This window comes from Desmodus rotundus, chromosome 3, assembly GCF_022682495.2.
Source record: "Desmodus rotundus isolate HL8 chromosome 3, HLdesRot8A.1, whole genome shotgun sequence".
Lineage (NCBI taxonomy): Eukaryota > Metazoa > Chordata > Mammalia > Chiroptera > Phyllostomidae > Desmodus > Desmodus rotundus.
The window spans coordinates 181,086,907-181,102,902 of record NC_071389.1 but is presented as its reverse complement, the minus strand read 5'-3'; the positions used below and the strand labels follow the sequence as shown (position 1 = coordinate 181,102,902).

The following is a 15,996-nucleotide window of genomic DNA, read 5'->3' as shown; positions in this document are numbered from 1 at the left end:
TTAAAAATAAGTAAATAAAACAATATCACTCTTTTCTAAATCATGAGGGTAACTTTTAAATTAATATTAGAGAGCCCTGTCATTTCTGGCCCTGCCAATGACCTACATCTGAAATTGTTTGCTAACAAAATGTTTTTAGATAAAAAGCTCACTGACAAAAAAAAAAAAAAAACCTGCTTCCAGGAGCAATAAAATAATTGGTACTGGGGTAGACATTCTTCCAAAAACAAATATAATACAGGACAAATATATGAGTCAACCATTTCAGGCAGTGAACATCCATCAGCACAGAAAAGCAATCCCTGAGTAAGAAAAACCCACACCTACAGGCTCATCAGGACAAGTTATTGACTGGGGTTCCGGGAGCTGGAATCCACATAAAGTGAGGAGGACCCCTCTAAACCAAAGGGACAGAGGTCAAGGATTGGTGCACTTAAAATGGCCAGAAATTATGGGGAAGAGTACAAGAGGGGAGGAATCTGTGTGAAGGAAGGTTCCCAGATATCTCTTCGGGGATCCCTCACGAGTCGTTGGCCGAGAGCAAGGCTTCACATGCAGAGGGTAAGACATGTGAGGCTTACCAGACAGGCTGCAACAATGCAGATCAGAAAGAGGAGCTGGAGGCCAAACAGCACTGGGAGAGGCTGGAGTTCCATCCAGAGCAGCAAAGGCCTCCTTAACATGTCCTAACACTCCAGGCATGCAGCTGAGACACCAAGGGCCTCATTTTAGGAGTAAGAACCGCATACTACAGAAAAGTTTATTTCAGACTGTCCCTAACGCATCCAAAGGACCAGCCTTGAAAAGATCAATAGGGAGACAGAGTTGAGAGGTTGAATCTTACCAAGTTACAGAATCTTGGAAAATACCTTGGAATTTCCACAAATATACCCTAACGAAGTAGCAACGAAACCTAAATAAGACCAAAATTATTGGTTAGTAAATGAACTGCCAACCAGAAAAAATGTTTTTAATTTTTTAACCTGAAAGGAAGATAATGTTGTATCACGCACAATGTCTATTTTTCCAACAAAACTTACTAGACATGCAAAGAGTAAGTGACCCATGAGAGAGACAGAGCAAGTAGTAAAAACTGATATTAGCTCTCTGGCCTTTTTTACCTAGTCCAGAGGGACCTGGAGCCTTCACCCCACCCCCACCCATTTGGAAGATTCATACCCAGGTTCTCCTCATAGGAGAGGCTGGTTGAAGCCACCGGGTTGACCCTGTTCATGTACACAGCCAGAGCCTGTGCTAGCTCTGGCCCTGCCCAGGGGACAGGCATCTTGTTCTCATCCTTCCCTCCTAGTTCCACTGTTTATGCTTCTAAAATAAAGAGGACTTGATCACACACACACACGTACACACACACCCCGATCTCAACAAAGCCCAAAGACTTTAAAGCAGCTAACATATGTTCCCATAGTAAAGATAAGTACACTCTTAATGAGTGTACAGAAATAAAACTAAAAACATAAACAAAAACAAATGTAACTGTCCTCATACTTGCTAATTTTAAAACTTACCACAAAGCCACTGTGGTACCTACATAAGGACAGACACACAGACCAACAGACAGCACTGGGATTCCAGAAATGAGCCCCTGAATTTCAACAAGGGGCAAGATGTGGGGAAAGAAGTCCCCATTTGGTGCTGGGGCAACTGCATACCCACGTGCAAAAGAAAGAAGCCGGGCCCTTTCCTTTCACCATACCAAAAAATTAACTTTTCCAAAATGGATTAAAAACCTAAATGCAATAGGTAAATCTGTAAACTTATTAGAACACAACATAGGACTAAATCTTTATAACCTTGGGTGGGGCAAAGGTTTCTTAGCTATTATACCAAAAGCACAAATAAAAAAAAAATAGACAAGTTGACCTTCATAAAAATTTAAAATGATTCAAAAGACACCATTAATAAAGTGAACATACAGATCAGGAGAAAATATTTGTCAGTCATATACCAGATAGAGGACTTGTATCCAGAATATATAAAGAACTTTTACAACTCAACAATAAAAAGACAAATAACCTAATTTAAAGATGAGCAAATCTGAGTAGACATTTCTCCAAAGAAGGTATACATATGACCGATAAGCACATGAAAAAATGTTCAATATCATTCATTAATCATTAGGAAATGCAAATCAAAACCACAATGAGATATCACTCTACACCCACTGGGATGGCCACCGTTAAAAAGAGCAGTAAGAAGGGTCAGTGAGGATGTGGAGAAATCATAGCTGGTGGGAATGTAAAATGGTGCAGCCACTTTGGAAAACAGTCTGGCAGTTCCTGAAAAAGTCAAACATAGAGTTTCCATATGACCCAGCAGTCCCACTCCTAGGTATATATCCAAGAGAAATAAAAATTTATGTACACACAAAACCTCATACTTGAAAGTTCATAAAAGCATTATTTATAGTAGCAAAACGTAGATATTAAAATGCCCGTCGACTGATAAATATATAAACAAATGTGGTGTACCCATATAGGAGAATATTATTTAGCCATAAAAGGAAATGAAGAACTTACACATGTTATAATATGCCTAAACACTGAAAACATTATTCTAAGTGCAAGAACCCAAACACAAACACCATTCATATAAAATGTCCAGAATAGGAAAACCCATGGAGACAGAAAGTAGATTAGCAGTTGCCAGGAGTTAGAGGGTGGGGGAAAGGTGAATGACTGCCAGGGAATATGAAGTTTATTTTTGGGATGATGAAAGTGGTCTAAAATTAGAGAGTGGTTGCACAACTCTGTAAATATACTAAAAATCACTGAATGGTACACTTTTAAAGGCAACATTTTATGGTATATGATTATACCTCAATGAAGCTGTTATTTTTCAAATGGAATTCCTAGAACTGAATATTATAATAACTAAAAAAAAAATTCATTGAATGAGCTTAACAGCAACTGGAGAACGCAGAAAAAGGATCGGTGACGTTAAAGGCAGATCAGTAGAAATTATCCAGTCCAGAGAATGAAGGACTAAAGATTGAGAAAATAATTAGCAGAGCCTCACAAACCAATGGGACAACCTCGAACAGTCCAATGTACATGTACTTGGTGTTTGGGAAATAGAAGAGAATGAAAATAGAACAGAAAGTTACTTAGAGAAACAGTGGCTGGAATCATTCCCAAATTTGAAAAAATACAGTAACTTCCAGGTTCAAAAAGGTCAATAAAAATGAGCAAGAAAAATCCAAAGCAAATCACAACTAAATACATACATAACAGTCTAACTGTTCAAAACCAAAACTAAAAATAAAATCTTAAAAGCTACCAGGTTAAAAAGGCAGTATACATAAGCAAAAGAATGAATAAAATAAAAATATGAATTAAGGCTGACCTCATCAATATAATGGAGACCAATAAAGTGACGGCTAGTTAGTGCTGAAAGAAAAAAAAAAAAAAAACAAAACCTGTCAACCCATTAGTCTACATCCACCCAATGAAATTATCATTCAAAAATGAGGCTGAAACACTTTTCTCAAAACCAGAAGCTGAGAGAATTTGGAGCCAGCAGGACACTTCAAGAAAGGCTAAAGGCCATCCTTCAGGCTGAAGGGAAATGAAAACGTGGAAACCTGACAAAAACTGGTTCTGACGGGAGTGCCTTGCATCCCTCTCACTTAGGGGAGGAAAAGAGGTTGAGAGCCACTGCTCCAAAGCACTACCAGCCATTGAGTTTTCTACACGCTGCAAGCCACTACTTCTCAAATTATAGATTTAACTTATTAATTGGTTATCCAATGGTTTGCAAACAGCATTTTAAAAAATATAATAGGGTAGAATGAACCAGAAAAGAATAAAACACAAACACTTTTTTAAAACAAAATCAGATACAATATAATAAGTATCCATGTGATAAATCATATACTTTCTAAAAACCTGTTAATAAAACTACAGCTTCTTATGTTGGGCAACGTCTTACAGAAATACCACAGATATCACTGTGACATTCTTCTTAAAATTTAATGTTAATGAACTAGTCTCCTTTTATCAGACAATGAGAGCCATGTAACTTACTGTCTCTTTTCCGACCTGCCTGTCAGGAAGGCCATAGATGAATTTTTGGTCAGTTACAGTACCTATTCTTAGTCTCCATCTTTGACATAATAATATGCTCCCAATCCTTCATTATTTGACATTTGTTAATGTCTCCTCATTTCAAGTTCTATTGTGTCTAAGTTTCCCTTTCTTTTAAGATGTCTGATGACTAATAAGAATATTTATCTGATATAGGCAAAAATCATGATGGCTTAAAAAGCAAACAAGGCAAAGAATAATTACCAAAATACTAAAAACAAGTAACTCATTTTTATTTTACGTATTTGTACTTAAATTTTCCTCACAATGAACATATATTGTTTTTTTATTTTTTTAAAAAATCTATTTTTAACTTGGTTATAAATAACAGGCATCGGTGAGAGTGGGATTTATCCTTTGTCGATGAACAAGTCAGAAGACTTCACGGCAGTCTGCTTTATTCTTAGGTTCACTAAATTGAAATCTGCGACCAGCTGACTAGCATGGCCATCCTTCAGCCGTTTCAGCAGAAGTTAACCTGGATGGGAAGTTGTCAGCCAGCCAGAAATCTATTATTTTCTGAAAGTTTCTGGAGGAAAGGCAAGGTTGTCAGTAGGACCCCAAGAAAGACCTCTAGTCCATCTTAAAATACCGGAAGTATAAACAGGGCTAATTCCATTGCTATGGGCTGAGCAAGCCCATGCTTGACTCCACCTCTTCCTTGCTGTCTCCAACAACAGGTGGCTGCTAAAGCATTAAGATCATCTTAGGGCACCATGGATATAGACTGTAAGGTCTACACAGGCAGGTGTGTGCCTTTCTTAATCTTTGTAAGTCCAGCACTGAGCACAGTATTTGGTATTCAGTCGGGCTCATTGGAGAAAATGATTGACAAGCTCCACTTTAGGCCCCAGTGCCTCTGGGCCTCCAGCCTTACCAGGCAAGGGAAGATAACAGAGAAGGAACTCCAGAAAACTGGACCAAAACCTGAGGGTGCTGTCTGGGACCCACCCTACGCCTCACACAGCCTCTTCAATCAGCCAGCAAAGTGGCCCAGGTTCCCACATAGAGGCAATTCAGAGAGTATAAGAGGTTGCTAGAAAGGACCATATCAGGTCCTTGGCTCCCAAAATGACAGGTGCATAGCAAGACACAGTGAGAGGAGGGAACTGGGCACTGGATGTCCAGCAGCTGTTGGGGGGTTGGCTGACAGACAGAGGTGATTGGCACCATCCTCTGGGAGGCCCTCCACCTCATCTAAGATTCCCCCTCCCCTGTCACTTGCCTTCAGATTGAGAGCTAACCTCGCTCAATGGGACCCTCTATCCTGGACCAGGGTCCCCGTGGTTCCTGGAGGTATCTCTCCACACCTGCTCACAAAGGACTATGAGTGACACCACCTTCCAGTCCCTCCGGCTTATTGTTCCTGCCAGTGGGCTGGGCAACCCCCAACTTCATGCCTCTCTCAAGAACCACCAGGAACAAGACACCCAACAAAAACCCTGTTCCAGGCCAGGTCAGTATAATTTGCTTTTCTTCTAAGAAAAAACGGGGGGAAAGACATGCCTGGGTCTCCCCGCACCCTGAGGCAAATGCCCTTCCTGAGGGAGGGCTGGGTAAGGCCTGGAGGACTTCCTAAAACTGGAGGGATACTCCAAAGAGGCCAAAGTCAAATTTGCTGGGGGCGAATCCGAACCTCTGTCCTCACAGACTGTTTCTGAATTAAACTCTGCTAGTTGTTTGGGCAACACTAAACATCCAAGGACTTGTAACCCCGAGAGACGAAGTGGCCAAGGTGGGAATTGGTCGTTCCTCACCAAAAAAAGCCAGTGCACCAATCCTCCGCCTCTTGTCCTACCTTCTCTCTCCTCGATAAAACTGGGAAATTGCTCGGGCCTCCCTCTGCTCCCCTACCCTGAGGGCACAGGGATCTACCTGTTCCCCGCACCACCCTCTTTCCGGGTTCACCTGAGGTCACCAGTCCCGAAGGGTAGGAGTTAGGATGCCTGCTCCTTCACCCCCAGCCCCCCTCCCTCCTACAACTTGCCGTGCGTTCCGGACCTGGGTCCGCAGCAGGAAACACTCACCTTGCAGCGCGGGGGTGGCCATGGTGCGGGCAACCAGGACGCCGAACACGGACTGGCCCGCCGTGGCGCTCGCAGCTGGACAGGCTTACTCCGCTGCGGGGCTAATTCCATCTCGGCTCAGCTGGGTCTGGACGTGCCCGCCCCTTGCCTGCTGCCGCCGCCTCCTCCGGAATCCCTCCCGGAGCCACCCTGCCGGCGCCTCCAGAGGCGGAGCGCGCCGGGCCGTCCCGCGGAGCGCTGGGCGCACGGGCGCACGGGCCCGGGCAGTGCCACGTGCAAAGAAGAGCTCGTTCCCGCGGTATGGCAGAGTCCCAAGCACCTGATTAACGAGCTGAGGGGAGAGGCAGTAAGTGCTGCCCGCTCTCCTCCACCGGGGGGAGGTGCCTGTAACCTCGGTCGGGTGTGAATATCAGCCGGATTATCTCGTGAACTGTCTGGCTGATGAGTCGCCAATCCCACTCGCAAAGCCTCCTTCCCTCTGCTCTATCCAGGGAAATGCCCAAGGTGGGGGGCGGGAGGCTCCCTGCACACCTGCCTTCACTGGATTGCCAACAGCTAGGTGTTTAGTCCACCTTTCTCTGCACTAAAAGGAGAAGTCAAGGAATAGGTACACCAGAGACAGGAAGGACGGGAAGAGGGGCTGCAGGAGGCAGGAGGGGGGTAGGTTGTAGAGGAGCTTCCAACTGAGACCCTGGGACAGGATTGAGGAGGGAAACGGTGGAAGCCAGTCCCAAACACAAGAGGGCTGCCGCCTCTCTGGACCAGTTAGGTACCTGGCCAGGGGCGAAGGGATGGAAGCAGAGGCTTCCAAAGGGCCCTTCTCCATGACAGAGTCTACAATTCCAAGATGCCCTGGAGCTAAACAAATTCCTTAGTAGCTGGGACCCCAAAAAAGAAGAAGTGTGATGTTAAAGTCTGTGCTATTTATGACCACTGACCTTTCAGTGTGAAGAATGTTATCTCCCCACTTTACAGATGAGGGGCCTGAGGCAGTAAAGGGGAGCAGACAACAGAGAATGAGCCAGGGACAGAGCAGGAGGACAACGGTAAATTTTAGGTCCCAACCCGGAGGTTCATTCTGCTCCCTAGGAGTCTTCACGGCTAATGTGTATTATACGGGACTTCCTCTTCCTCAGGCGTCCTCCTCAATGCCTTAGCCCACATAACGATTCGATCCCAACAACAACCCTATGAGGTAATTACCGCAAGTATACCCATTTTACAGATGAGGAGACTGTGGTGTAAAAAAGAAAAGGTCAAGCAATTCGCCTCTAAGAATATGCCAGGGTCCCAAGGCAGGCAGCCTACTCCAAAGTCCGGTGCTCAAACACTGGGTCATTCGGCTTCTCTCCCGAACAATGCCCTTCCCCATTGCTTCCAGGAACCTTCTCCTTGTCTTTTCAATGCCAAGACAGGTGGAGAACTTTCCACCCTAGTTCCTTTATCCCTTCCCTTGCTTCTCTCCCTCCAGCACTTCCTTATCCCCTAGTCCCTGTATACTCCCTCCTCAAGACTCCCCCTAAAACTCTCACTTTGAGGGAGTCTGTCCCATCTGGTGTAAGGGTGAGCAAAAAAAGAAAGTCCCTGAGACCAGAGGCCCTTGGAAGACCTTCGCAGTAAGAGAGGGCTGTGAGACACACCCCACGACCTCCACCAGTTTCTTTCCGAATCCTTTTATCCTGCTCCCTGCCATTGTTTTCAAATCAAAACACGCAGCCTTTCTGATTCAGTTTTTTTCTTGAGAGTCAATTGTCCTATCAGTAAATAGGAGGAGAAACGCAGGCTATGGTGGGTCAAGCAATTGGAAAATTGACACCTGATGCGAAAGAGGCAGCCTGTCTGCTGAGTCTGTCTGTGGCTGATGCCTCCAGTAACACCTCACCCCCAGGTGGAGTGTTAGGGATCAGTCAGGAGAGACAGGTAATGCCCTGCACTGGATCTGGTTTCCTACACAGACCTGAGAGGGAGTATAGTGTTGGAGGCAGGGTGATGGATAGAGATGACAACCTTTGAATTATTGAGCAGTTATATAAAACTTCTATCCATTCATTCTTCCTTCCCTCCACCCCACTAAACTCCCCACCAAACCTATTTAACACAATCCGTGCCATTTGCCTGTACTGTGTATTCCCTTGAGATCGGTCCCCAGAAGTAACAGAAGTGCCTGAGACCTAGAAATGCAGCAGTTGCTGGTTCCCATGATGGCAAGGGCTGAATCTGTAAGTAACAGGGATGGTGTGGCTCTGGTGGCGTGCCCTGGAGTCCTCATTAGGTGTCAAGGCACCTGAGAGTTCTGAACCTGGTCCAGCCACTCAGCAGCTGTGTGACCTTTGACAATTCACTGGAGCTCTCGGAGCTCCCTTCATCCTCAGTAAGGAGCAGAGGAGGGGCAGCAGTCAGATGATGTCTAAATCCTTTCCACCTCCATCATCCTTTCAATGAGTTGAGTCTCTCTTCTGTGTGTTAAAAGGATCTGGAATGAAGATCAACCCTCCCCTCAAACCCCTGTCAAATATCCAGACCTTCTCTTCATTCCCATGGGTACGCTTCCCCCAGTTTTCCATCATCTCGCCAGCATACGCACATTAACTTTTTCCTGGATTTTAAGGAAAGACACTCTCTCTTTGAGAGTGACAGTGGCACTTAGGGATCAGGGACTGGGGGAGTTTGGTGCTATCTGCACCTCCTTCTCTCTCCTACGGATGCCTGAGTAGGCGGGGCCTGGAGGAAACTCAGCTCTTCACCCCTCAGCCCCGAGGAAATCCCCAGTGCCCGGACACTGATGCTAGAGACACTTCTTCCCCTTCTCAGCCTTGATGGCCCCATTTTTATTCCTGTCACTTCTTACATTACTGTGGAGCAATTTCTAGTTACCCCAGACTTTCAGGCTTACTGTATCCTCCCAGCCCTGTAAGTAAAACTCACAGCCCTTTTTTCCAGATGAGGAAATTGAGTCTGAGAACTGCTAAGGGGCTTAGCTGAAGCTGCCCAGGAGAGTAAGGGCGTTGTGGGGAACCCACGCCTGCCCCCAAACCTGGGCGGATGGGACCATGTTCCTGTACCTGCCGGCACCCCATCTGCAGTCCCCTCGGTCCACAGCACCTCTCCCTCCCACAGGGGCCACAGAGGGTACACAAGAACTTAGTCAGCTAAGGGCTCAGAAAAACCCTTGCACACCTGGCAAGCCCCTTCCCCAGGACACGGGCCACTCTGATGATAGCATGTCTAGCATAGCGGGAGCCTTGCCCCAGGGCCCACCCCTCTGTTCTGCTCCAAGGCCCTGGGTTCAGAGACCAGAGAACCCAGTGTTCCTGAGCCAACCCCTCTAACTCCAAGCCACTGGGCTGAGTCTCCCAGGAGGCCTGCCCCACACCCCCTCTCCCCTCTGCCCTGCATGGACACAAAGGCACTACTTTGCCCTGGAGTTGGCAGTGCCTTGCCCAGACCCTGGGGCTGGAGCATTTTCGGGTGGAGCCTGTGCTTGCTCCTCCAGAACCAGCCTCTGCACTCGCCCAGCCTACCCCTGTTGTCTCACCCTGGTAGACACAGTGAACCATTAGCCTTTTGCAAATGAGACATTGGCCTTTATTGTGGGCCTGGGGTGGGGGGACATGAGAGCAGAGCATACAGAAGACCAGGCAGCACTCTGGCCAGCGGGCCAAGGCAGGAGGCAGCGGGTGTCCACGCAGCGGCAGCAGCAGCCTCACTTGCTGCACTTCCTGGGGGAGCACCGGCACTGCATGGCATTGAGGACCTCATGGTAGATGACGGAGCCGTTGGTGCAACGCAAGGGCACCTGCATGGGCTCCGTCCGCGTTGGCGAGCAGCAGGAGCACTGGTCCTGCACATCCTCCGTGTCGATGGAGTACACGGCCTTGCTGTCACATTGACCCTGCAGCGGAGCAGAGAGGGAACAGGGCACTGAGACGGTGGAGAAGCCTGGGGTACAGAGGACTCTGAGGCAGCCTGCCTCCCCCACCTGCGCTCCTCCAAGCAAGACAGCCCTGGCTTCCCCAGGAAACCCAGGACAATAAGGCAGCTTCTAAAGGTAGGCCTCAGGGAGGTCTGAAGTGTCCTCTGTCCTTATGGTACCATCACACCCAGATCCCTCCAGCTGCGATTTCTGTGCATGTTTGATTAATCTTGAGGAAACATAGTCCCTCAACCTGCCCCCACCAGCTTCCATAAATAACTCTCCACTCTCTTTGAAGGACTTGTTGAATCGTTCTGGTTTTTTTCTGTTTTTTTTTCTTCTGGGGTCAAAAATTCCCAATTAATTCAATATAGCACTTGCTTTAACATAAAATGTTTCCAGTTCTTTTCACTTCTCCTCCCTGTGAGTTTTCCAGACCCTGGGAAATGTAACTAAGGCGATGTCTCCAAACAAGGAGGCTCCCCTCCCCACCAGGCCTCACCAGAGTCAGGGAAGTTTACCTGGCAGTAATGAATGTCCACTTGCTCTTCGGACTTACAGTTTCCCACTTTGACATACTGCAGCCTGGCGGTGATATCCTTGCAGTCAGGCTTTTCACCTGTAGGACAGGTGAGAGATGGGACCGGGCCTGCCTGGGGTTCTACAGAACACTTGCCAGCCCTGTTCCCTCAGGGGCTGGAAATGGTCACCAAATCACCAACTCCAGCCAGAGGGAGGCAAATTATATCACCCTGGTTCGCCCGGTCCTTCATATTCAGAGATGTGGTTATTGCTGGGTTTAACTTACTGAATGGTGGGATTTTAATTGCAGGAAGAGCCTAGATTTGCTCTGCCTTGATGATGTGGACAGATGAGGCTTGCGCTTATATAATCAAGGACTCTAAAAACCACAATGACTGAAGCAACCCTCTTATGCATGTTCCAGTACCCAGGAGCTAATGGGCAATGAAGTAGCCAATAAATATAATTAACATCTATCCATCCCGGCCTTTGGGGTAAGAGGAAAGGCCGATATCATGGCCATGTAAGGGCACTCGGTGCCTCTGGGAGGGTCAAGGACACCCTGGGAGCCTTTGTGGAGTCTGCTCTTTGGGTTTGGCTACCTATAGTATATCTGCCTGGGTACATCTGCTCTTTGGGAATCTGCAGGTCCCTGGCATGAGCTTCCTTACATACAGGTGTTAGTGGCATTCAGATCTGAATGCCACCTGCCCATGGAGAATTCTAGGATTTAACGGCAGCTCACCATTCCCCATCTGAATGCTGAGAGTTCTGCATTCTTGGATGGCTCCTAATCTAAATCAACTCTAAGTACATATTAGCCTGCCTTCCAACCTCCAAATTACTTCATTTTACAGTGAATACCTGCCAACTACATTAAGAGGATGAATAAGGAAAAGATATTTAGGTGAACATACTACATTCTTTCTCTGTAGGTTTAAGTCTCTGAGCCTGGCTTACTTTCCTTATGAAGGGTCCCAACCTCCCGAATGCACTAACCAACAAAGGCCCTTTTTTGTTTGTTATGCAAATTAACAGTCTCTTAGCCAAATTCCTTGTGCAGCATGCCTAGAGAGAATTCATCATCTCTGATAGTTTTCTGACTTCACATTCAAACAGGAATCATAGAAAGAGATAGTTTCAGACTGTTTGTTCAGTCTGCAACTTGGTTATAGCAGTTACAGGGACTGTCAGAATCAGCCATCAAGAAAAGAATGAATGTTTGAACACTGAAGTTAGTCATGTTTTCACTCTTCCTTTCTTCACCCCAAAATGAACATGGGCCTATCAGCTCAAAATAGAACAAAAAAGAAAGAAAGAAAAAAAAACCTAAACTTCAAAAATATTATTCCAGGCAAGTAGTTCTATCTTCAGGGCTGTGCTCATGAACACAGAACATGTGGTGAGAACACTGTCTGGTATGGAGACTCGAACCCCCTCTCCAAAGCCATTGCTGTGAGCTATTAGGACCAATCAGTATAACATAACTGCAAGGTGAAGAGGGACCAAGAGTGAAGAAGGGGAGGTTAATAAACTTAGATCAGCCTCATAATCACAGAGAGGACAATATGTTCTCTGCAGCCCCCACAGCTCATGGTGGGTCTAATGTTAGCCAGCGATGGCTTCCCTTTCTCTCTGAGATAACTGTGTAACACACAATGAATAGGTGTGTACTGAGTGTCTGCTCTGTCAAGATCATGGATCAAGGGTACCTGTCTTCTAGGGGCTCTGGTTGGAGAGAGAAGATACTCTCTCATGGTAGGACGACGAGCAACCCAAGACTCTATGAGGGGAAAGGCAGGTGGGAGGCTGGAGACAGTGAGGAGGTTGGAGGGAAGGGGGAAGAGACTGATTCACAGGCATTTGAAAGGGGATTTGAGCAGGGGGCAGCCCAAGAACATTCAGGGAGGAGTGACAATTCCCTGCAGGATTGAACATAATGACTGGCCAGTGGTCAAGAAATATCTTTCTGGAATAGAGCTTACTCCAAAGAACAGTCCCTGGACTTGGTCGGATGGGTTTCAAGGGACAAGCTATTGGTAATGTACTTACATATGTCACAGCAGGTGCCTGGACTTTTCATGATTTTTCCCTTAAGAAAACAGCAAAGTCCCAGATTAGTCACAAATAGTACATAGTGGTCAGCTTTCGGGTCACTTCCCAGGCTAATTCCTGGCTCTGGCCCCACGGCCCTGAGTTTAAGTCCCCAGATGTAAACTGTGCTTTCCCACCACAAATGTGAGGAGAAAGACCACTGTACCTGACCAGGCAGAAACAGTTTTGATTATTCAGAATTTTCTCCCAATTGAGTCATCAGGATCAACATTCTCAGGGAAGACTGGAAATCAGTTTGCTCTCTCACCTCCCATTCAAGGATCACACATTCCGTTTCCCCCAAGGGAAAGGTATTTTTTTAAAACATCATTTAGTGCAGAGGGTTTTGTCTGTCCGTCAGGCTTTGTACTGTAATTTCATTGGTTCTTATACTAAGTCAGGGATCTCCCTTAGACACTGGGAAATCACGCCAGAGCTGGACTGCATGCTGTTCAGAAGAACTCTGTTCTTGGTCAGAGGTGGAGACCATCAAGAGCGAAGCAGGGCCTGGGCTCCAACTACTCACCCCCTGGGCCAGGCATCTGTGCTCATCAAAGGGCGGGCAGTCTGTGACTATCTTCTCCCAGATGTACTCCCCGTTCTCACTGACCCTGCAGAAGTGACTGTCACAGCCATCCTGGTATGTCTGATCACGCTGAAAGCAAAGAAGGCAAATTTGAAGACAGTGTTTGGTTACAAAGCCACTTCAAACCGTGACCTTGAGTCCCTGGAGTTGCTGAGACAATTTGGAAGACTATGGAACAAGAAGGAGACCATATCTATGAAGTCTCCATACCCAGGTTACACAAAAATGTGGAGCTCTTCTCCAACTTATTAACTATGAGTAGGGATGCATAAATGTAGAGATCCCCAAACTCTTCTGACCGCTTAAAAGCTTAAAGAATTAAGACACAGGAGGGAAACTGGCTAATCAAACAGAACTAGAGATGACCCAGGCATCACCTCCCAACCCCACCAGTTCTGGCTTTCAAAGATGAGAGTTTATTTCACCCTGATTGCCTTTCCAGTCTCATAGACATCAGGCTGGAGAAATTTCTTAAAATTCAACCAGTTTCAAATACCGGCCGTGCACGAAGAGGTCAAGAAGAGTAACAAAGTAACGAACTCAACGAGACAGTTCTTTGTCTTCCATGAGTTATCCATCTTTTCTTTACAGATTAGAAAAGAGTCACTGTTGACTCAAACTTAGTCCCTTTTCCTTTTAGACAAGATCCCCAAATAGGAAACGAGATGGTGAAACAAGGGGGACACTTGAGTTCAACTGGCTCCCACCTTCAGCGTCATGATCTGTCCTCCCCGCAGGCGGATGGTGCAAGCCACGGGCAGGCATCTCCCACAGCATTCACCTTGGGTCTTCTCTTCCTTGTAGCCCTGCGTCCAGGAGTAAACGCAGCCTTTGTTAGCCTCCCCTCCACATCCCAGGCACAGCTAGGCTGACTTGGCAGCTTCTCGTCTCTCCTAGAGTTCAGAAGGTCAACACCCAGCTCCGACTAACCTTCATCAGCTCTCAGTCCCCTGGATAGCGTTTCTGCCCTCCACAGACGTCTACCTCGCTCAAGTTCCAGCAGCCGGGCCTATTGAATTAGACCTTGCTCCTGAGCTCAAGCCTTTCAAGTTCAGTTGTTCACTTGACGATTATTTATCTTACTGTGTTCTTAAGGCTCATTAATACATCCAAAAACTTGATTTTTGATCCAAATCCTATCATTGTTCAATCTTGCCTTTCCCAGTAAATAGTTTCATTGCCCAGTTCCTCAAACTAGAAATCTGAGCATCACCCTTGACTTCCCCGCTTTTTTATCCCCTGCTTATCACCAAATCTTGCCAAAATTACATCTCGAACTCATCTGCTGCTTGTCACGGCCAGTGTCCTCTGTCGTCACCCTAGTCTAAGCGATCATCATTGACCACTGGATGCTGATATGAGTCTCAATTTGTCTTCCTACCTTCATTCTTGCTCCCCTACTCTGGGTCACTACACATTTGCTAGAATGACGTTCTTAAAATATAAGTCTAGTTGTGTTACTCCTCTGCTTAAAAACCCCAGTGGAGTTCTGGTTCTTGTAATGGCAGCGTAGCTTATATTGCACTGACTCTCCTGCAGATGCCAAACTGAATTATTTACAAAATATGAATTTAAGGGCACTGGATGGCCAAAATCAGGAATAAACTATTGGTTATTTGATCCCTGAAAGACGGAATCATCATGGACAAGAATCTTGTTTAAATGGCTTTTCCCATGAGGGTTCGGCATGGCACTGGACAGCTGGGACTTGAGCAGACAGATAGTTGTATTTTCCTGAGGAGTCAGGGGACAGAGTTTAAAACCCCTAGAGCAGCTGAAAACCAATGGGAGAAAACTCAGAAAGGAGAAGCCCCCTAATCTGCATATAAATTCCCTTCAAATCCCTGGTCAGTCCCTGAACTACGTGTGCACGAAGGAGCCTGTGGGAGCCTGGGGACAAAACAACAGGTGGAATCTTAAAGAGCTGAGCAGAAATTTCAGCTCCCACACTGCAGAGGAACCGGGTTTGCAGTCTGAGTCCCACCAAGCTGAAAGGACTAGTTAAACACCGCGGGTTTCCATTCAAATCTCAAAACAGCCAGGCCTTAGGATTAAGAACTATGTTTTAGGACTAAGACCACATGTCGTAGAAGGACTCTGGCACCCTTGGACAAAAAGAAATATTGAAAGAGACCCTCCCTAACATAGTTTGAAAGGTAGACTTCTTTAGTTCAAGGTGAACTACCAATAATCTAAGTTAGAAGCAAACTTAACATTCATCAGAGGAAATAGCAGAATTGAGACTCTTCACCATATTTCACACCAATGTCTAATACATAGTAAAAAATTTCGTACAAAGGAATGGGGAAAAAAATGATCCACACTCAAGGGAAAGATTACTCAATAGAAACAGACACACAAATGACCTTGATATTGCAATCAGCAAGCAGGAACTTTAAAATAACTATGATAAATACGATAAAGAGTCTAGAGGGGGAAAAATGGATATAATGGGAAAGAGATGGAGAATTTCAGGAGCAACCTGGAAACTTAAAAAAATATGGAAATCCTAGAACTAGAAACATGGTAACCTAATTTAAAAAACTCACTAGATTGGATTAACTGCAGAAAAGACAGGATTGGTAAATTTGAAAACTGATCAGTGGACATTGGCCAAACTAAAGCACAGGGAGAAAAAAAGGTTGGAAAAAATATGCAGAGCTCCAATAACCAGCAGAACAGTATTAAGTGGTCTAATATACATGTAGAGTTCCAGAAAGACAGGAGAGAGAAAATGAAGCAAAAAAAATT

At 45.9% G+C, this 15,996-nt stretch overlaps 2 protein-coding genes across 3 annotated transcripts in view; both read right to left on the bottom strand.

Annotated features, from left to right (window-relative positions):
- ANO2 (anoctamin 2) overlaps window positions 1–6,251 on the bottom strand; it is a 305,404-nt gene extending 299,153 nt beyond the window's left edge. The window contains exon 1 of the mRNA XM_045187067.3: window positions 6,131–6,251. Coding sequence (XP_045043002.2) covers window positions 6,131–6,152 — 22 coding nt within the window. The 5' untranslated portion in view covers window positions 6,153–6,251. The remainder of the gene's footprint in view (window positions 1–6,130) is intronic.
- Window positions 6,252–9,692: 3,441 nt separating this feature from the next.
- VWF (von Willebrand factor) overlaps window positions 9,693–15,996 on the bottom strand; it is a 120,827-nt gene continuing 114,523 nt past the window's right edge. For both annotated transcript variants that reach the window (XM_024579257.4, XM_045186894.2), the window contains 5 exons: window positions 13,953–14,051; window positions 13,186–13,314; window positions 12,618–12,657; window positions 10,565–10,662; window positions 9,693–10,022 (listed from right to left, as the gene is read on the bottom strand). In XM_024579257.4, the coding sequence (XP_024435025.2) occupies window positions 9,834–10,022; window positions 10,565–10,662; window positions 12,618–12,657; window positions 13,186–13,314; window positions 13,953–14,051 (555 nt within the window). In that variant the 3' untranslated portion in view covers window positions 9,693–9,833. The remainder of the gene's footprint in view (window positions 10,023–10,564; window positions 10,663–12,617; window positions 12,658–13,185; window positions 13,315–13,952; window positions 14,052–15,996) is intronic.